General features: G+C 50.8%; 1 protein-coding gene across 1 annotated transcript; it reads right to left on the bottom strand.

The window, feature by feature from the left end:
* Window positions 1–723: 723 nt before the first annotated feature.
* On the bottom strand, window positions 724–4,814 carry HOXA13 (homeobox A13). The gene is made up of 2 exons (XM_032305200.1): window positions 3,805–4,814; window positions 724–3,086 (listed from the first exon to the last, which is right to left on the bottom strand). The coding sequence occupies exons 1-2, from the start codon at window positions 4,727–4,729 to the stop codon at window positions 2,842–2,844; spliced, it is 1,170 nt and encodes a 389-aa protein (XP_032161091.1). The 5' UTR covers window positions 4,730–4,814; the 3' UTR covers window positions 724–2,841.
* Window positions 4,815–22,064: the final 17,250 nt, after the last annotated feature.

The following is a 22,064-nucleotide window of genomic DNA, read 5'->3' as shown; positions in this document are numbered from 1 at the left end:
AGACTATATATATAGATATATCTATAGATATATCTATATATACATATAGCATGAATTTAACAAAACACATCACCCACTGTGTATATTAACTATGAAACATACATATGTATTATTCATAACTCTAAACGCAGCACCTGATGTGTTGTTGTTGGGGGACAGTAAGTAGTAGATACAGTATTTACTATAGTTTTGATGGTGATTGTTAATATTAAATGTATCTATTTCTTCCACAAATCGAACAGCAGCTTCACAAGCTCCGGTATAAGACTGCACACACCACCCAGCTCTGAGCTATCCAGGATAACTCTCCTGCATCCATATTATGGTCATGTTGTAGATATGAGATCTTTAAGCTCTCCATACTGACCTCTTAAGAGGTGAGTTTCTTTGAATTTCTGAAATGTAACTCTAGAACTCTAGAGTTAGTAAGGCATCTGAAACTTTTTATTTGCCGTATAGTATAGACTCCCCTATAGCTCTAATTAGGATGGTAGACCACCTTGGAGGGTGAGGGCCAAGAAAGAATGGTTATTTAAGAACACCTTTTAGACTGTAACAAAAATGTACAGCTTTAAAGCAGATCTGCAGAAATCTGATGCAGAGCAAGCATTGTGAAGACAAATCATACTTGGCCATTAAAGAAAAGGAGCAAAACTTCATCATGGAAAGTACATTTTGTACCTCAACTCTAGAAATCACCTTAAATTACAACATCTTGGATCATCGGTAATTAGTGATACTGTATCTGTACAGATTCTACAAATATATATACAAGCACACACGAGCACCGATATGCAAATGTATACATGTATACACATATATAATATATATTCACATATATACAGGCACATGTATAACTTACATATATTCAAATTTGTTCCATCTGGAGCCAAAGAAATGAGTACTAAATCTCTAAAACAAGGAGTCAAGGAGGTAAGACCTTTTGAGTCCCTTGAAGCTGAAGAATTACAAGGAAGCTTGTCAACGCGAGGTGGCGCCCTTGATCTACTAATCCAGCCGAGGCCAATTCATGAGCTGTCAAAAGTCAAGGTCACAAATTGTCTTTTTTCGTCAAGGTCAAGGTTTAAGGCCTTTCCTAGTCCTGTCATTTCAACAAATATCAAAACCTGCCCTTTCAGACACATGCAGACCCAACAACAGATTTTAAAATACTACAGCCTGGGCATCACTGATACTCAACAACTGGTTTTCATTTTCCACAGTGAGCCTGGAAATTTATACTATCTCTTCCTCCTTTCTTCTTTCTCCTTTTCAGAATGCTTAACACTTTAACTCTCCTGAAGCACTTATCCAAATTTTTAGGATTTTAGTTATGAGGGATTTCTCCTTTTGCTTAAAAATTTGTAGTAACAACAACCAAAAAAAGGCTGAATAGTAACAGAAAAGAATGGTCCTTGGTTTGTACAGGACAAACCCGCTCCTTTTCTTTCTGTGCAGTGCACGTTTAGCTTGGAAAATAACGAGTATTTCCTTCAGATTTTAATGGCAGTGACTATTTAATTACCATAATTAATACTTCTATATCACTATCTACAGGTCTAAGGTTCTTTTTCATTATTATTTTTAGTAAAAATGTTTGAAAAGCAGGTGCACAAATACATTTTCACAGTGTGCTGAATGTCTTTATTTACAAGATAGCATTTTATAGTGAATGTGAACAAAATGAATGTGCTGGTTGAAATAACTGCTTGATTAAAAATGTGCTGTAAAGATGAATCCCTAAACTTCCTAACGTAGTCTTATAACACAATAAACAAGGAAAAAATACTAATCCCTTAATAGTTCAAAATATAGAATGTAAACATCTAAATGTTTAAGGGGAATGGATTTCCGTTCTGAGTTTTCTAAAAAATAAAAAAAGCAAAATTACTCTCCAGCAAAACGTTTAGTAAATATTTGGAAATACCAATTTAAATGAAACATGAATTCTCTTGAAACCAAGGTTCGCCATGTCGGGGCGGACCTCTCAGGAGATCGGATAAAGTGAATTCTATGAAACATTTGAGGCTTTCAGTATTTTTTTTTCAAAGTTATTAAATTCTTTGGAAAGCAAATTCTATCAAGCAAAAAATATAATCCAAAATGCCACAAAATATGGCTGTTCTAAGCAATTTAAAATTATTGTCAGAAGAGCATTCCCAACCTGGGGTTTCCTTGTAGCCTCAAAGGCTCAGCTGGTTGTATTTACTACCAAGACAAATGATCCTCAGAAAAGCCTTGTCTCCCTTTTTTCATTGTAAATAGCCCAAGATCATTATTGCAGTACCTTCTTCTCTCTCCCCTTCTAAATCTATACATAAGATGTTTTGCAGAATATGTAATGGTGGTAGGAATTTCACTAAGATTTACCTGAGCAGTCACTTAACATGCAAAGAGGATGGCAATGGCGACCCAAGGACAAACAGATGTTTACAACAGCCTCTTGCTTTTGTAACCAGCTTTTGGATTATTACCATATAACACAGTATCTTGAAATATTATGGTCACATAAATACTTACAAGTTTCAGTAAATGCGTAACTTATCTGAAATTGCATATTTGGGGGTTGACATTTGACTCTAGAGTTTGTCATTTAACGGTCTGGTGGGGCTGGCGGGAGAACTGGAAGTCTTTACCTTTTCTTAGAGCAAAGTTTTAAAAGAGTTGTAGATTCCACCAAGGAGAAAGAGATCCCCCTTAGGAAAGCAAAATGCCAGTGTCTTTCTCTTTCTCTTTCCAATTCTTCAATTATTATTATTAAGAATTACGTTCATTCTCTGGGCAAAGCAACCAGTTCTGAAGCATTTCTTCAAGTTGCCCTCTTGCTCCACTTTTAATCCATTAACTAGTGGTCTTCAGTTTGTTGATGACTTTTTTCTCTTTGACCCTCCGGTTCTGGAACCAGATTGTAACCTGCCGCTCAGAGAGATTTGTTGTGGCTGATATCCGCCTCCGTTTGTCCTTGGTAATGAATTTGTTTGTAGCATATTCCCGTTCCAGTTCTTTTAATTGCACCTTGGTGTAGGGGACACGCTTCTTTCTCCCCCGCCTGTAGGAGCTGGCATCTGAGGGATGAGAGACCACGTCTGGAAGATAGGGAAGAAGGCAAGTTACACAGGGATCATACCCAGGCCAGGACACAGGCGACAGCTCAATCTGAGCCACCCCCCTTGCCGCGCCCAGCTGCCCTTTGCCATGCATTGCACAATCCAGCTTTCCACTACAACCTGGAGGGTCGGTGGGGAGGGTGGTTAGTTCTGCACTGAAACGAAATCGCCTAGGACTCCAATGACCACCCCAACCGGGCCATCCTGTCCGCACAGCGCGCTGGGTTCGCTTGATCTCCTGGCCCAGCGGCCCACACCTTAGCGCCAGGGGACAACACTTCTATGCTTGACTCCTCTCTGCACACCCCAAGCCCCAACACTTGATGCTTCTACAGTGAAGCCATTTCGAGAGAACGAATACGGGCAATTTGGGAAACAGTTTCCAGGTCAATTTTCCATCCTTAAGTCGATGTCAAGGGCTGGGGAGGGCGGGGCGCAGAGAGAAAAGGGAGCCCGCCAGGGTCCCACAAGCTTCTTCCCAGCCATCCCTCACCCAGGGAGAGCTAGGAGCCAGCCTAACTCAAGGGCAGGGCGGGCCGCGCCAGCCAGCCAGGGTCGGGCGTCCAGGGGTGCAGCGCCCCCCAGGACAGGCCGGGAGAGGGGGAGAGCAGAGGGGCAGGAGGGTGACCCGGGAGCGAGGGGCAGAGAAGCTGGAGCAGAGCCGGAGGACCGGGGTTGAGAAGGGGGCGCCATTTACCGGGCAGAGTGGACTTCCAGAGATGGGGAGGCTGCGCCTGCTCTTTGGGGCAGTACATTTGGCCGTTCCAGCCGTTGGGCAGCGCCCAGGGCTGGTAGCTTTCCATGGGAAGACCCAGGGGCTCGTGGCGCGACTCGCCGGGGCCCCCCAGGCCGGGCACCACCGGCATATCCAGGTAGCCAGGCACGGGCTGATGGTGGTGGTAAGGCCCGGGCGCGTAGCCTTGGTGGTAGAAGGCGAACTCCTTAGCGCGGGAGCTGAACTCATCGGCCGCAGGGCCGGCGGTATCCATGTACTTGTCAGCGAAGGCGGCCGCAGCAGCGGCGGCCGAGGCGGGCTGCGCGCACGACTTGATGGCGTTGGGGTGCGGGCCCATGCGGGCGCACGGGTAGTAGCCGCTGCCGAAATAGCCGTAGGGCAGCGCCGCGGGCCCCGACGAGCTCTGCGCCGCCGCCGAGCAGGGACTGCACTGCTTGGCGGCCTCGGCGCCCGCTGGGCCCGCGGGGCCGGGCCCTCCCGAGGACGACGCAGCCGCGGCGGCGGCGGCGGCGGCGGCGGCGGCAGCGGCGGCGGCGGCGGCCGACGGGGGCGCCTCCCCGGGCGCGCTGTTGTAGGCGGCCGCGGCGCCCGGCGCCAGGGGCGCCGGATGCGCCATCAGGTTGCGGCACTGGTTAGCTGCGGCCGCCGCAGCCGCTGCGGCCGCCGCTGCCACCGAGAAGTTGCCCCCCGCGGCCGCAGCCGCCGGGTGGGGGAAGCCCCCGCCCCCGGCCCCGGCCGCCGCCGCCGCCGCTGCCGCCGCCGCCGCCGCCGCCGCCCCTTCCATGTTCTTGTTGAGTTCGTCGGCCACCAAGCCACCGCCGTTGTCGTAGAGAAACATGACGGTGGGCTCGATCCAGCGGGGGTGGAGGAGCACGGAGGCTGTCATAGCCCGAGCCGCATGGAGAAGACCCCAGTGGCGCTGTTTTAAAAAGCCCCCAAGAAGTGAAGAGCGCGCGGCGCGGGGCCGGGGCCCGAGCGAGGGGGGCGGATCGCGCCCCGCGGGGTCGCGCCAGGCGGCCGCCCATTGGCCCGCCCCCACCCCGCTCCGCCCACGGCGTATGCAAAGCGGGCGGCTCCAACCCGGGTTCTGCGCTATGCACCCGCGGTCCCCGCCGCCGCCCGCGCCGTCCCCAGCGCCAGCGCCAGCGCCCGCCGCGGCCGCGAACCATTCACCCCGGGGAGAGGCGGGGGACGCGGGCGAGTGGGGGCGGAAGACGGCGGGTGGGGTAGGGAAAGAAGGGCGGCCTCCTTGCCGCTCCCTCTTCCCTTCCTCTGTCCCAGTGGGGCCCAGGACAGAATTAGGCGGGGAGGGGACGGCGGCGCGCTGTTGCGTGGAGACCTGAAGCAGTAGGAGTAGGTCAGGTAAATCGACGGGCGGCTGGGGATGGGATAGAAGCGAAAATAGGGCGTAGTCCAGGCTGGATGTTTCTTGGGGCCTTTGAAGCTGTTTTCTTTCCAGGTATCCGCGAGTCTTTCTGCGGTGGGGCCGTAGCGTGGACACTAGCGCTTTCGGCTTCGAGAGCGTCAAGATTTGACTCCCTCCAGGGGATCGTAGCGGGGCATTTGCGGATGCGCCTGGCTCATGGGTCCCAGGACGTTCCCCTGGAAAGCTTGGACTGTGTTTATGAGCGCTCTCGGCTTTCCTGTCTACAGTGCTGGCGGGCAAGTTCATACACTTGCACTTAGGCCCATAGGGTGTCAGAACGACGCCCTCACACCCACACTGACACACGCACTCATATTCAAGTGTACTCTGATCAGACGCTCACACTTAGGTATAGAGACTGTGCCACACTCTGCCCTGATAACAACTCTTCCTTCTCCAGAGACTTGGAAGCAATCTGTGCGCAATATTCTCTGGTGCTCCTGCATCTCCAACCAGGCTGCCCTGTCCTGAAAGTTTAAAAGGAACAGCCCCGGGTGCTGATTGGGACTCCCTTTCTAGGGCCTAATGAGGCTTCATAGATCTTGGGCTGGAGCCCGTTCTTCAGGCACCTGGACACTCCTCATTTCACTTCATTTTGGAACAGGAGAAGGGGGCTTGATGGAACTATTTCATGCCTTCCACCCAAGTAGAACTGGGGAGAGCATTGTCTCCAGCCTGCAGAGAGGGTGCCCACTCCTCCTCTGTCCAAGAACCAGCCAGAGAAGTCTTTCCTCTGTATCTGGAAAATGCAGACCCTGTCGTGAGAACACGGTGGGGTGTTGGCGGTGGAAGAACCAAGCAGCCATCATTTTTTGGTGGGGGATTCTGGGGGTCCTGTTGCTTTGGGGTTACATACTTCCATTACTGATTGTGGAGGCTGTGAGCTGATCAAATGTCCAGAAGGGAAACATACGTTCAAAGTGAAAGTGGGTGTATTCTACAGGAATATCAGGTTTGGGGAGAGTGCTGGACTCCCTTTCATCCCAGGGCATTGGGATGGGCATCAGAAGTGTGGACTTGCCATCCCATTCTAGCTTGCAGACTCAGCCAGAAGCTCAGAGTGTTGCAAATGTGCCCAGCCCCTATTCCCTGCCCTGATCTGCTCCCTAAGGCTCCTGGTTTTCCTGCAGAGCCCAGACCAATGAGGCTGGGCTCCAGCTTTTATCTGCCTTGATCCTTGGGTTTGCCGGGACCAATGTTTAAGTGCTGCCCAATAAAGCCTTCTATGACACCCCCTCCCATCATACATGTACGCAGCGTACCTTTTCCGTCCTGCCTTTTTAGTAGCTCCGGGTAAATATTGATCTGCCTCCAGTTTACCTCCTCCCTGAATGGCCATTTGCAGACTAAGGAACTAGCCTCTGTAGGGACTTGATTTTGGTGTTATTTTCCGGCCCTGTTCGCCCCCCTTCCTTCCTCCAAGTGGCATTGTAAAACTCACAGTGACAAAGAGACAGGATAGGGTTCGAGGCCCCAGTTCCTGAGGACTTGAGGGCTGTTTTACATACGGGACAGACACGGCTAGAGGCCAAGGTCAAGTTGAAAGTTGCAGTCTAGCCGGTGTGAGAACTGCCATGCGAGCGGGGAGATTCAGGGAGCTGCCGCAAGGCCCACTGCTCACCTTCCTTCTCTCACTCTTGATTCTTTTTTCTTTGGAATTACTCTTTCTTGCTCTGCTTGGTTACCCAGTTTTGTTTTTTTTTTCCCCTCGCTTTTGTGAAGATTTTGGGGCGGTGTTTACAGACTCTTCTTCTCTGCCTCCACCCTGCTCTCTTGGCCCAGGCTTCGAGCCTCTTCTGTTTTCCAGCCAGACCCAGAAAAACGAAAACACAGCACAGGGAGCCCCCACCAGCCGGCGCCTGTGCCAGCTCACCTCTGGCCATGGCGCAGCTGCTGGTGCACACAGCGGCCAAGGCCAGCTCCACATTCCTCCCTCCCTCTCCCCACTTCACCGGAGACCGAGCCCAGGATGCAGAGGAAGGGCCCCAGCTCCACGGACTGCCAAAGTCGACTGGGTCCCTCCTCACCAAAAATGGTGAGACAAGATTTCATCTTGTCTGCTGAGAAGCAACAAGCAGGTTTGTCTGGGAGGGACTGGCGCTGCGGGAAGTTTTTGGTTTGCATCTCGAATTAGGTTTTGCTCCCGAAACTTGTCGGCTCCTGAATTATTTATTGAGCTTTGCGGTAGATCTCTAGCGATCAAGTAATTTGGACATTTTCTTAGTTCCCCATATCTTTCTATCAACTTATAAACACTTTAAAGGCATGGTTACTTAGAGGGAGGCAGCCTGCTTGTTCCCTTTTTTGTCTTGGATCTCGATATATGTATGCAATGATTTTTTTTTTTTTTTTTAAACCAAGCAAGTCAATGGTGTCCTGGTGTGCCTTCACTGTTTTTAAATCCGCAGGTCCTGTTGGATGTCGGGTTGTAGCCACCGACCAGTGGGGATAGTTTCTAGAATTTGAATGAGTTCTGTGAATAATTTTGGGTCTTAGTTTCTAGAATTTCTACTCACTTTGAAGCAAGAAAATCTCTCTCCCTTCGTGTCCTTTGGCCAGGGAAATATGAGATTCATTAATGGTTCCTAATACTATTTCTTTACCTCTTAGCTCTTCCAGACAGCCACCAAACTGGTTTTCTGTGGGAAAAGAAATGTTGGAGGGCAGTGAAGAAGTGTGTGGTGAAGGGGTGTGCCTTGGAAGCAAGCACAGATTCTCCTAACGTTCTTCCTCTTTTTCTAAAGGCGAGATCAAGACTCACTTGCCTGCAGAGCTAGTTGGGTCTGATCCTCTGAAGCCATCTCTCTGCTTTTTTTGTCTGTCAGGCTCATGGATTCCGATAGCCCTGCAGGGAGGCACCATCAACCTGAATCTTGGAGATGGCAATTTTATCCTCAGACTCTTTGTGGGCTAGGCTGGGGACGTCAGGGTACCCACTGGGATCTGCATCTGCGGGCACAGTGCCATTGAGCAACAGGGCGGCAGGAGTAGAGTTAGGCTTTGTCTGGGGCTCCCTGATTTCTTCCGGAGGAGCCCTGAGTGGGCAGCATGGGCAAGATCAGAGGGCGGCATCTTAGTGGCTTGGCCTTTGTTCCAGGAGCTGCCAGACCCCTTCCCTTGCCAGATCCTTGGCAGGCATGGCTTCTAACCTCCTAGTGCAGGCCAGGGTGCCCTGCAGGGTTTTTGCTGCCCTGGAACCTCCTGCTGAAGAAAGAGACCTTGGCTGTGTTTTTTTGGGCGGTGGGAGGTGATGGTATTCGCTGCCAGCTTGGGTCACAGAGCCCTAGGCTTTCAGGGTTGGACGAGAAAAGGACAAAAGAAAACCAGGTTTTAATCGAGTTTGATTTTCACTAGCAAATGAAATTTACCTGCTCTCACTTTAACTTGGAGGAGGCTGTCAGCACTAGTCCCTGGCACTGTTTCTCTGCATCCATCCAGCATTAGGATAAACATTCCTCCCCTGGTTTTAAAGACACTTTGTATTTCAGGATATTCATGTGTTTCTAATGTATCCAAGCAGCTTTACGAGCTGCATTTGCAGAACATCTTAACCCTCTCTCTCCCACCGCAGGAGGGGTGGGGGGCATGGAGATAATGGCAAAGGAAGAAAGATCCAAAGGGGGGGAGTGGAAATGGCTGAGGAGCTGAGGCTGGCTAAGAGAGAAAGAGAACAAGAGAGAAGGAAAAACACCCAAACCAAATCGTATCTCAGAATCTGTGGTTGACTAGACTGCTTAGGAAAGAGAAAAGTGGGGCTGCTCTGTTCGTGGTGGGCTTTGGGGCTCGCCCAACAGGGCAGAAGCTTAAGGAGGAAGGGTAGGTCCTGAAGAAACTTAGCTGGCCAGTGGGCAGAGAAATGGCGCCTCCAGAGTCACTTGCTCAAGCTCTCACTCCAGATTTTTTGTGCATTTGAAGCATTAATGAGGCAGCAAAAGACCCAAGGCTGTAGGGATAGTTTTGGACTGTAGGAAGTCACCTGGTACTGGTGATGACCAGATGCTGACACGGAGAAAATTGGAGAAAGTGCAAGGTCCAGAAAAACCCACATAGACTCCAACTTGCCTTTAAGATCTCTCCCCAGTGAGCTTTGATGAGGGCAAGTTTTTGGAGGAATAGCTCTCCTCCTGCCTCAGGTGGGTTCCTTCCAGCCCCAGGCCTTCAAGGTCACCAGGGCACAGCAGCTGGCAAAAGCAGAAGCCCAGGGAGGACCCCATTCATAGCGCTGCCCTGCAGTGTTTCCCCCAGAAAGTCCCCAAACAGGAAAGTCTCCGTCCCCCTTTAGACCAACCAGTCCCAGGTCCCAGCCTCCCTGGAGGAGCAATTCCCCCCTGCACAGTGCCAGCCATCAAAGCCCAGACTCCCCACGGTTGGCGCAAACTTGGAGCGAAGGGAGCATTGCCGCCTCTGAGGTCCGCCTCCCTCGCGCTCAGCGAGGACTGGGTGATTCTGCGGCTGGTGGTGGTGATGGTGAGGGGAGACCGCCTGCCCCGAGGGGGCCAACGCTCTGTTCTTGACCTGGACCTGGAAACTCAACATTTGCTTAAAAGAGGTAGCACATTAGAAGCTGAAAGAACTCCGAGAATCTCTCAGCCGGAAGGAAGAAGCGCCTTCTTGCAGTCCCTAGCTGGCGGCGGAGGTGCGGGGCCGGTGGACCGTGGGTCTGATGCCAACCAGGGAGTGAGCTCCCCGTCACCGGGCTGGGCGCTGGGAGAGCGCAGGACCGCCGGAGGAATTCCCGGCAGCGCTGACGGGGAAAAGGCGAGAGGTCTCTGGCCCCGCAGCTGCCTGCCCCTGCCACTACCCGAAAGGAGTCCACCCGCCGGCCTCCAACCCCATCCTAGCTCGATGCTCACGCCCCGCAACAAAACAGGAAACCAGCGCCGGGCTGTGGGTTCATTATGTCAACAAATGCACTGAAGACATTCGAGCGTTCGAAGGAAACAGGGGTTGGGGACGTAAGCCTGGCCCCGCGGAGCCCCGGCTTTCTCGCAGAGACACCCGCGCAGGCAGTCAGGCGGCCACGCGGCCTGGGCCCGCGGGAGTCGGTGTCTGCTCTGAACCCTGAAGACTCCTACGTCCCCGACCCGGGTTGCGAATTCGTGACGCACGGAACTAGCGAGGGAAGGAAACTCACCCGACCAGCCATGAGCTTGGGGAACAGAGCAGAGAACGCAGAGGTGTGCTCAGACCTTTACCGCACGTTCTGTCCTGTAATCAGCCTAACGACGTGTGAGCCTTGATACGCACACATACTCGCACATCCGATGCACGCACGCACACAGGGGACGCGGACAGCCAACGTCATGTGCCTGAAATACAAGCACACCGAGTCCCGAAGAAGACTATTTCCTCTTGCTGGACCAGCTTGGCGACATACTTTGGGGTGGCTGGCTTCTCCCTACCCTTCTGATTTTCCCGACCCCCTCTCTCCATTCCCTCCCCCCGTGGCTTTATAAATACACCTGTCCCCAGTGGAAGGCGAGTCCCTGACTGGCATTTACCTGGTTCGGGTGTCCTCCCCAGAAACTCTGGCTGGCTCTGGGGACCCGCGCGGAGCCCATCAGGATCACCGACGCTGCTCGTGGCGCAGCCGCCGCTCCTTTGTCCCGCTGCTCCAGCCCCCACTCAGCCCAACGCTTGGGGAAACGAAGCAGCTCAATAAAAACTTTTGATATTAGTTTTTATGGGTATTTACACTCTAGTCAGGGGAGCCGAGTACGGAAGCTCCATTAATCAGCCCCCAACCTCGAGTTTGGATGCTCAGTTTATGGGTTGGGAAAAGGGAGCTTGCCGGAAAGAAAGCCTGAGGATGGCCGGCTTCAGCCGGAGGAATGAAAAGGGAGTAAGATCGTTTTCCGTTCGCGGAAAAAGAAGATTAAGTGGGTAATTCCAGGTGCTACCCAACGGACTGAGTTTTTATTCGAAACCCTGCCGGGGATAATTTTTTTCACCTTTGCCTAACACAGCATTTTAAGAAATCTTTTTCTTACAGAATTTTCCGCACACACAAAAGTATAATGAACCCCCTATATACCCAATTCCTAGTTTCTACCACAACTGTCATTTTGTCTTTCATGTTTCATCATCCACTTCCACTCTTTTTTTCTTTTCTTTTTTTTTTTTTTTCCTGGAGAATTTTAAAGTGAATCACAGACATCGAATCATTTCACTCCCACCAGGATTTTGAGGATAAATTTCAAGGTTGAGTAATATTGCTCAATAAAAAGGAATTCTTCCTATGTCTGAGAGAAAGGGGTCAGTATGTTTGAAACTGAATTGTTCTGATTACAATCTAGAAATACTTGAGGGTCCACCTAAGAGGAATCTGGGCAAAAAAGGAGTTTGGAGTGTGAGTGCATTTTGCTTGTCGGAAATTATATGTCTCTTCTTTATCAAATATGTGTATGCATGAAGGAGACTTATGTTACCTTTTCCATGAGTGTGTTATCCTTTAATGGAAGGATTTGGGTAGGCTTTGGGTGAGAGATGACAACCATGTCTCAGTCCTTTCTGGCTTCCAAGTTAACTTATATCCCTTCTATTGGAAAAATAAACATTTCCCATTTCAACACACTCCTTTCCCTAGTAGAAATCAGAAGGGATTTCTACTGATTGAGGTAGGAAGGAAATATTTGTAGTGGATTGATAGCTCCTCTCAGCAACCATAGTTTTCAGGAAGAAATTCTATGTATTTTCCAAAATCTCAGCAGCAAAAGATTTTTAAAAAATTAGTAAAGACATTGCGGTTTGTTTTGCTTTGTTTTAATTCAGAGGTTTACTTGACAATGAGCATGGTCCTCCCCAGCAAATTATGAAGGTTGATCCAACTAAGAGCCTTGGTGACTTTAGAAAACAAAGATTCAAAAGTAGAAAATAATAATCTGTTGAATTTGACAAGTCCTAGACCAGGCAGCTACTTACATTCTAACTCCCGTTCCATTCTCAGTGAATATTAGTCATCCTTTCTGTGGCAGAGTGTTGGGCTATTTTGCATTTCGATTGTTTATGGTTCCTTAGTTCTCTCTCTCTCTCCTTTTTTTTTTTTTTTTTTTTGAGGAGTCCTTAAATATCTAGGACACTTTTGCTCCCCGTGCTTTAGTGCTAATAATATATGCTAAAATAGCCATTCATTGTATTAGGAAAGGGCTATTTGTCTAAACTTATAAGGGATGCATAATTTAAACAATAGGAGAAATTATGTGCACAGATTTCTATAACTCTCTGATAGCTCCAGCTATACTCTCCGGAAGCCCCTGGAGACATTGGTCATGAGGCCCTTCCCTGCAGACTATAGGGCATTAGCAAGGTTGAAGTCTACTGGTGCCTTGGGCACCGCAGCTCATTGGAGGGTCCTGATCTCCTGACTCTAAGATGGAATTCCCAAGGGGCTGAGGGTCTGGGTAGGGGTCAGGGTGGGGACTGCAGAAATAAGGAGATTCAGAGGAAGAGGGAGAAGGAAGAGAAATGCCCCAGAAAAGCTGGGAGACAAAGAGGAAGGGAGAGGTGGTAGGGCAGAAAACAAGAAGTGAGGAAACCATAATTGCCAACAAAAAGTCAAGCTACAGGAGCCCAAAGTGGGACTGTGTTTTTAAAGCTCTGAGGAAATTCGTTGTCTCAGAAAGCCAATTCTCTGAAGCCTGGCTGCTCCAACAACCCCCTGCCACCACTGGTGAGGAGAGGTGCTTAGGCAGCAAGCTTCCTCCTAAGGATTTGATTTCTTTCACCACACAAAAATAATCTGGGCTGGGGCGCCTGAGTGGCTCAGTGGGTTGAAGCCTCTGCCTTCGGCTCAGATCATGATGATCTCAGGGTCCTGGGATGGAGCCCCGCATCGGGTTCTCTTGCAGAGAGCCTGCTTCCTCCTCTCTCTCTCTGCCTGCCTCTCTGCCTACTTGTGATCTCTGTCTTTCAAATGAATAAAAAATAAAAAATAAAAAAAATAATCTGGGCTTTATGAAACCAATTGTGGACCAGCATTAAATGTGGACGTGAACTTCTCCCCAATGGGAGAGCCCAAGCAAGGAATCCTGGCTGCTATCAGCTGCCCTAGCATAGGTCGTGAGCCAAACTTGGGACAAGCCCTCAAGCCTGCTAGCAATTACATGCTCTCAGCCACTTTTAAAAAGGCCATATTTCTTTACATTTCTAGGACCTAATGTGAGGTTATGTCAGGTCATGGGACCCTTGGCTCGTGCAAAGTAATTCGATGTCATTGAGAGCAAGTACACTCGTTTGTCACCCTGAGGACTAGACGTCCCCATGGGCCTGAGCTGGGAGCAGAGCAGAGTAGGGCTGGCTGGGACTGTGGGATCCGGGGCTGGCTTAGCTAAGTAGGTAGGGCAGTGCTTTCAGGGTCATGTCTGCCAGTGCAGGGGAGTGGGGGGCCAGCTTTGTTCCATACACGTCATACACGTCAGCCCATCAAACTCATATGGGATCCCAAGTGCTTTCAGGGCCCTTGGATCCCAGGTTCCTTTGGTACAGGATAGAAGTCTCAGTTTTTCAATTCCCTGATCGTAAAGCTGGTTAGTCCAGCCGCAGTCCTTCCTCCCATCTTCCTCCCGCCACCGCTCCAATGCTCTGTATCAGATTCAATAAAACCTAACGGGGTTTCCCCTTGTGAAGAACAAGATCCATCAACCTGCAAGGTGACACAGAGGGGAGGGCAGAAGGGACCATAAGCCTCTTGGTCCTTTGGAGATGCACTTCCGTGTGTGATGGGGTTGGCTAATATCTTGATGAAGGGCTGTGATGCATTTGCCTTGAATAATCTCATTCACTGTTTCCAGTTACTTTCAGGTTTGGGGAAGGATAACAACAAAGCCAAAGAAATGGGGTTCCCTGAGCCTTCCTTTGAGAATCAGGGAGGATCTAAGCCCCAAGTATGGGGAGGTGTGGGGAAGGCAACTTGATGGGCAAGAGGAGGAGTGGAGAGGCCATTTGGGACAGCTGTGCCCTATGGAGGGCAACTCTTGGCAGTCATTGCTGTCCCCTGCAGTCCCCACCTCAGGGTGTGGAAAACCTCAGTGGAGCCACAGGCCCCCTGCTGCAGGCGCCAAATTGTGGCTCCACAAAGTCCTGGGATTCATACACTGAAATATGGTGTGTATATAACCCTTCATGATACAGAAGGCGCCTGGGAATGCTCTTCCCCCCTGACAGTTGTAAGCTGACGTAATGCCACAATAAAGGGAACAAGAGGGGAGAATTTAGATCCAGCCCAAGTGGTCAGCTAGGAGGTCCTAAGGAGAGAGGCCCTGCTTTAAACAGGCCAAGTTGGCCAACAGAGACCTGCATTTGGCATCTGTGAGGCTGATGGCAGGGAGTCCATCCATCTGTCTGCCTCAGGTTAAACAGGCGTTGGTGAGGTGGGGAGAACTAAGGCAAGAGACAGCTTTCCATATGTGGGGCTCATTCTTGCAGGGTTGTGAGGGAACACCCACTCACAGAAACTAGACGGTCTGGGTGAGGGGGAGCAGACAGGCAAAGTCCCACTGCCCCCTGAAAGAGATGGGGCGAAAATATGGCCTGTGCTCCCAGGGAAGCTGGGCCCCTGTAGCTCCGCAGTGTGTCTGGCTCTCAGCAGCCTGCAGGTGGTTAGCAGTCACAGGCAACTCTTGGGTAGGATGGTCTCCAACCTCACCTGGATTTTGTGGTGATCTGTTGGTCCTCTGAGTCACTCAGGACTCTGGAGGAGAACCCATAGGAGGTCTCTCCAGGACTGTTTGTGGGTTTAGGGGCCCCAGGAAGAGTTAGATGGAAATCGGGGGTTCCTGGGCCTGTGAGGCCTTCATCCGCTGACCAGGACCCCAACCTGGAGAGAGGAAAGCCAATGAGAGCTGGACCTTTCCTGGCAGAGTTGGACATAGCGCCTTGGACGGTGAGTAAGGATCTCCAGACAGCCCTAGGCTTCCAAGGGGCAATGAGGGAGAGGGGGGCTTCTCTTTCCTGCCCACCCACCCCTACCTAACGCAGTGGCAGTCAAGGAGCTGGAGGCGGAGGAGGCGCTCGAGGCCCGCTGCAGTTGCGACGTCTTCCCACTAGATGTCTTCCCAGTTAATCGGAATTGAAAGGCGCTGTCTGCTCCGGGTCCTGGAGACTCGGTTTCCCCCGCCGCTTTTTGAAGTCGCTTTTCCGTTGGAAAAGCAAAGCTTTTTCTTTCTTTCTTAAGGCGCCCTCTCCACCCCGCGCTCCAAATCCTGGCTCTGGAAATACACCAGAATCAAACGCTGGCTCCCCTCCGGGGGCTCGCATCAGGACCTGCTCACGCCTTTGGAATCTTTATGACCTTTGATGTGTTTAAATAACGTGGCTAGGCTGAGTACACACTTCGGATTAAACTTTAATCGGCAGCAGTCAAGGTCGCCCAGGTGGTAAACGCGTTTCCTCCGATGTCTCCTGGCTTCCACTGCAGGGACCAAGGTCTGGGGCTGAAGGGCCCCCACTGTGCCCTCCCTCGTCTGCCCAGGCCTAGATGGGAGTCAGGATGAGGGTCATCCCATGGGGCGCCAAAGAAGACTGAATAAATAAGATCGGAAGGCAGACACCTGGGTGGCTAATGACCCCAGCCCAATTTTTATAGCTACTAGACAGAAGAGTTAAAAATTCCAAGAGGCACTTCCAATTTCCCCAGACTGCAGAGAATTGTGGGTGCAAGGTCACAGCCAGTGCCTTGATATCTTCCCCAGTATGGTTTTGGTTATTCAGGAAAGGGTGGGGGTGGCTGCTAATGGTGGTCCAGCTGAGTTAGCTGATCATTTAGAAGGTGGCCAAGCCAGGTAGGGGTAGGTCAGGATCTAGAACCCAGGAGGCTATGGTGGCCCTTCCCCCTGCCAGGCCACACAAAGTTAGCCTGACTTTCTGCTTAGCTGGGCCACCAGGTCTGAACATAATTTTCTGAACCAATACACTCATTGTGGAGAATTGTCTTGAGAAGTTATTTAGGAAGAAAATTCAAGGCTAGGCCAGCAGGTATAGTGAGGGCTACCAGTGTGCTTTATTTAAAAAAAAAAAATTAGTAATCTCTAACTCCAAAGAGGGGCTAGAACTCAGGACCAGTCCCATGCTCTACCAAATGAGCCAGCCAGGCACCCCCCCCCCCTTTTTTTTTAGAAATACCAGTGTGCTTTATTTATTTTTTTTAAAGATTTTATTTATTTATTTATTTGACACAGAGAGAGAGAGGGAACACAAGCAGGGAGAGTGGGAGAGGGAGAAGCAGACTCTCCACTGAACTGGGTCCTGATGTGGTGCTTGATCCCAGGATCCTAGGACCATGACCTGAGCAGAAGGCAGAGGCTTAATGACTGAGCCTCTATTTCATTCCACTTCAGAAAATAAGGTGCCCTGTTTATCTCATGAACTAACTCCCCCAAATTCCTCTGGGGGAATTTCCTCCACACATCAAACCAGGTTTGGATTCCTGGAGACACTGAAATAAGTCACCCTAGAGCTTAGGCCTTAGCCATGTAGTCATCCACTTGGATTTCCATCCTCTGGGAGGGGGTCTTAGGCCTTTCTCTGCTGGGTTCACCCTAACCTGGAAATAAGTATGCTAACCCCAGTAAGTAGAGCCCAGTCATTCATAGCACGAGTACCCCATTGTCTCAAAATGAATTAAAGCCTGATCATAAATTTTTGCTCAACCCTTGAGTGCCGGAGTACAAGGGCCTTCCATGCTGCTTCAGGCTGGAGAGTCATCCCAACAGCTCCTAGTAATGATGTGAATAGTAAATATCATCTCTGTGTATATTTGGTTTGTCATTTCCCTTCCCCAAGTATCAGGAAGCTCCACATATTTTTTTAATAAAGATTTATTTATTTATTTGACAGAGAAAGATCACAAGAAGACAGAGGGGGGATGAGGGGGTGAGCGTAGGGGGGAGGGGAGCAGGCTCCCCACTGAGCAGAAAGCCAGATGTGGGGCTCAATCCCAGGACCCTGAGATCATGACCTGAGCCGAAGGCAGAGGCTTAACCCACTGAGCCACCCAGGTGCCCAAAGCTCCACATATTTGACTGAGGTGTTGACTTCTTGTTAGGGACAGTAACATTATCACTAACTGAAGGTAGTTTTAAAAGTACTTCTTCATGGAGCCTTTTGGGGGCTAGTAATGCTCTATATCTTGATCTGGGTAGTAGTTACACAAGTGTATACACATATAAAAATTCACTGAGCTGGGTGCTTAAGATTTTTATGCTTTGCTATATGTAAGTTATATGGCAATAAAATTTTTTTTTAAAGTGCTTCCTCATAACGACCTGTGAAGTAGGTCCCGAGGTTATTATAATCATCTCCATTTTACAGACAAGGCAACTAAGACTCAAGGGAAGCTAGAGTGTCCCAGGCCTCCATGGGAGGACATAACCACTCCCAGCTTTCTCCACCCTGTTTTGGTGCGTCAGTAGGAAGCCTTTTCTTTTCTAGCACATTTCTCAGGTAGCAAACTAGAGGTGCTCTTCTCAGGGCTTTGAGGAGGGAATTTGACACTCTGTGCCTTCTTCAAATTCTTTAAGCCTTTGAGTAGGGAGAAGATAGGGAGGGCATGGTCCCCAGAGGCTGTGAGGCCTAGATGGCCCAGCTTGCAGCCCTCTAATGAGGAAGGCGGCCTCCGCGACTGAGAACATATTTTCTTCCCCGTATTCCAGGCGCACCCCGCATGCAGTGGACCCCGAGGCCAGGGAGACCTCTCCAGATGGCCCGTCCTCCTATCCGTCCCCTGGCACCCCCCCCCCACAAAAAACAACACCCTCAAAAGTACCCGCAGAAGTGGAGCAGGTTCCGGAATAACGGTGGCTGTAGTTAGATGGCCGAAGACATAGAAAGCGATTATTTATTCCAGGCACGGTCGCAAAAGGCTTCCAAAAATATCGAACGGAGATATTTTATTGTCCCGCCTGTCTGCAGCCTGTAATTATGCGTTCAAGATGTTTAATGTGTGCAAATGCATTAGCCGCTTTCGCTGGTGAAAACCGTGGCTGGGAGCGGGGGAGAGGCAAATCTGGAGATAATTATGTCGCACAGTCACAAACATTATTCTGCTCTTACTGTAAACGGCCCCGGCCACCTTTACGGGCCACCTTTACGAGAAGCCAGGAAACTTGGAGAGTACGAGCTTACGCGGACAAACCGGCTTCTCTCTCTCTCTCTCTCTCTCTTTTCCCCTCCCGTATTGTTCGAAGTGTCTATCAGGCGGCTTCGGTGCCAGGTTCAGGGGCGCGCCGCAGAGAAGGCGCCGGCGGAGGAGCGCACGGAGCTGCCCGCGGAGGTCTGCAGAGCCAGTGGCCCTCGGAAGCCTGGCCTGGCACCGGGAGGCGGCCCGGAGCTGGTGGCCTGGAGCCCTCGCGGCTGCGGGCGGTCCCCACCTTGGGCAGAGTGGAGCACTCCCACTCTTTGCAGCTACTCAGGTCTCCTCGGCACCCTTCCCACCTCCCCATCTGGGCGCGGATCGGCGCTCCCGCAATCCCCACACTGACTACACTCCGGGTTGAAATGCGACCGCTAGGCCGAGGCCCTGGGCCGGGAAGCCGGTCTCGAAAGGCGCAGGCCGAGCCTTTACTGGGGTGGGGTGCAGGGTCGGCTCTTACAAGGCTGACCCGGGGTGAACTTGCTATTTTGAGTACCTTGTGTTGCGTGGCCAAGAGAACAGCTGGGACGGGGGACCCCCGCCTCCACCCCCGGGCCGGCACGTCCGCCCCTCGCACCCCCAGCCGGCTAGGGCCTTGCGACAGTGGCTCTCTGGAAACCTTGTAAGGTCTTGGACTGGCACCTCCCACCCCGCGACACAGACACCTCGGTTCCCGTATTCCGGCAGCGGCTCCGCCCGCCGAGTGAGAGTGACCACTGCAGGGACAGCAGTCCGGGACGATGGCCGGCCCCCAGGGGGACACAGGCATGCGTTTGCTCAACAGCATCTCTTATCTCCCCAAATTTCCATTTCAGCTCAGGCTTTTAGGACAACAAAAAGGACGCGGTGCGGGGCAGGGGCAGCGCTCAGCCCGAGTACCAGGCTGGGTGTGCCTCGTGCTCAGCGATCCCCTGCCGCGAACCACCCCCCTCCGCACTTGCGAGGTGGGTCAGCGGCTGCTGCGGGTGCCCTCCCGGACCAGGGCTTCTTTACTGGAGGCCGACTCCGCACGGAAATCAGTGGGCCTGGGCTTCCTTAGCGCAATATTCCCCGGGGGGCCCATGTCTTCTCATTTCTCCTTAGGAAACGACCAGATTTCGAAACTCGTTTTAGGCCACCGACAAAACAAAACAAAACAAAACAAAACAAAACAAAACAAAACAAATTTGGCTGTCATTTCGTGAGGAGGCGCACGTTAAGGATATCTGTATGGGATCCAGGGCGCATTTTCTGGACGTCTGGCGGGGCTGTTGCCCGCCCCAGAACAGGCGGGTGTGGAAGGATCTAGGTGGGAGTATGACATAATCCCAGGGAGGGAAATACTCAGAGAAGAAAAGCAAAACCCACCAGACATGGTGTGTTCCTGCTCCAAATGCATCATTCAAGGAGAATCCCTATGGGCTACAGTTACCTACCAATGGTGGGAGAGAGTCCTTGAAATGTTTGCTACCAACGCCCCCCTTGAGGGTGCACGCTCTGGCTGCAGAGAAGATGAAAGGGAAAACTTAGTGGGAGTCTGGGGTGGCTGAAGCCCCAAAGTAAACTCCATGCCTTGGGTGCCTCCAAATTAATGAGGTTGCCAAGGCTTTCAGACCTGGAGGAAGGAGTTGGGTAGTTCGGGAGCCGCTAGAAATTAGGGACAGCAAGACCCGGGCAGGAGGTCCAGCTAAAGCTTTCAGATTCCCAGGATGCCTACGCTCAGGTCGTGATACAAGGGTCCTGGGTTGGAGCCTCGCGTTTGGCTCCCCGCTCAGTGAGTGTGTGTGGGGGGTCTAGTCCCTCTCCCTCTCTCCCCTGCTTGTGTTCTTCTCTCAAATAAATAAAATCCTTTTTAAAAAGGATTTTTATTTGTTTGACAGAGAAAGACAGCAAGAGAGGGAATACAAGCAGGGGGAGTGGGAGAGGGAGAAGCAGGCTTCCTGCAGAGCAGGGAGCCCAATGCAGGACTGTATCCCAGGACCAAAGGCAGAGGCCTAAGGACTGAGCCACCCAGGCACCCCTAAATAAATAACATCTTTTTTTTAAAAAAAATAAAGCTTTTAGACTCCCTCCTACTGTTCTTCCTCCCTCCCCTTGTGTCTTCCTAACCCTCTCTCATCTTCTCCTCACCTGAGGGTGTCCAGTCTCCAGCTACAACTGGCTTAGGTCCCAGGCCCTGCTCGGATAAGACAGACTAGGAAGTTTGAGAAAGGGTCTCCTTAGGGGTTCAGATTTCAGAGATCCTGGAAGTGACCATCATCCAAAGCCCCCAAAAGAAATTTGAGCCACTTTCAGTGTCCCACAGGCTTCTGGCCTAGAAGAGCTGAAAAATGGTGTTTTCTAACCCAGAGAGGTGCCTGGTTGCCTGAGCAGCTTACAGAATTTTGCAAGCTGAATGGGATGGGGGGGAAAGGCCACTGTTTCTGCAGATATCCTGGCTCTGTTCAAAATCAGTGCTCACAGAAGGAGGGCATGTGTCCTGTTACTGTTTTCTTGAATGTAATTTTTTTGTCTTTCTCTCATGTAGAGTTCTAAATGTCCTCCCAGCAATCCCATATTTGATCCTCCCTGTGGGAAGTGAACCTGATCAGGGCTTTCCTAATTCTCCTCCTCTTCTGTTCTCCAGGCCCCTCAAAAGAGCCCACAGAAACACAGAAAGGCCCAAGGGGAGTCTTTTGCTGCTGGAATCAACTCTCCCTGGGACCCAGAATCCAGAAATGGTGAGTGGTTTCTCTTCAACCGCTGCCTGGATCCTGTGGCTGGGTGTGTGTGTGGGGGGAACCTGGGCTGAGTTGTGTGTGTGTGGGGGGGCCCTGCAGCTGCAGTAAGCCAGGGAAAGGGGTGGGCTCTCAAGAAAATGGGTGAATAGGGCCACCTGGGAAATTTAGATTTCTCAGCTCTCTAGATTCCCTGGAGGAGGAATTCTCTGGTTGGGAGTGATTGTTGCCAATTCCAGTTTCCAGATTTGGTTTTCCAGCCCAGGAAAATTAGGGTCTTGTTTAATCCTTTTCCTAGACGTTACATGCTTTTTCTTTGACTTTCTGTTTCCTATTAGCCAAATAGAGACTTCACATAAGATAATCTCGGTTTCTCCCTCCGACCTCTGAAACTTGTAATTTGGGGGAGATACTGTCTTTAAAATGCCAATCCCAGTAATGAGCTCAGCTTAGCAGTGTGAGCTCCTACCCTCCCCTTAATGAACAGAGCTGTTGAGAAATAATTTCACTTTGATCTAGTTTGTGACCTGATTTTTTGGCTTAAAGAAGACTGGGCGGCTAATTGGATTCTTCAGTTGCCTTTAATCTCCACCTCAACACTTGGAACCTGACCAAGCCGAATTAAAGCAAGTCTGATAAACAAGATGTAGCTGGTTCCCAGGTTAACAGCAATGAGAAAATCCCCCCCACCACTGCGGGGTTTAATGATCACAGTGTGGTTGGCACCTCACAAAAAACATGAGGCTGTAGGCCCCCAGAACCTTCAGCGCGGAAGTCTTGGGATCCTTTCCCCTTCCCTCCCAACACCCTGGATGTGATTTAATTAGAAAGAGAAGGCCGGGAAGAGGGAGGTGGGGAAGAATGACTTACAGTTGGTGAAAGAGGCAGGGTTGGGGGGGTTCCTCTCAAAGGGAGGCAGGATGTTGAGGAGATTTTTGTCCCTGGGAGAGGAAGCAGGCCGAGCCTTTGAGGG

This window comes from Mustela erminea, chromosome 11 (assembly GCF_009829155.1).
Source record: "Mustela erminea isolate mMusErm1 chromosome 11, mMusErm1.Pri, whole genome shotgun sequence".
Lineage (NCBI taxonomy): Eukaryota > Metazoa > Chordata > Mammalia > Carnivora > Mustelidae > Mustela > Mustela erminea.
The sequence above is the reverse complement of the archived record's forward strand: the minus strand, read 5'-3'. Positions and strand labels throughout refer to the sequence as shown.

Coding starts and splice junctions, on each gene's coding strand:
- HOXA13 (XM_032305200.1), bottom strand. CDS start 4,729: ATGACAGCCTCCGTGCTCCTCCACCCCCGCTGGATCGAGCCCACCGTC. Junction 3,087..3,804: donor CTGGAAGTCCACTCTGCCCG/GTAAATGGCGCC, acceptor CCTATCTTCCAG/ACGTGGTCTCTCATCCCTCA.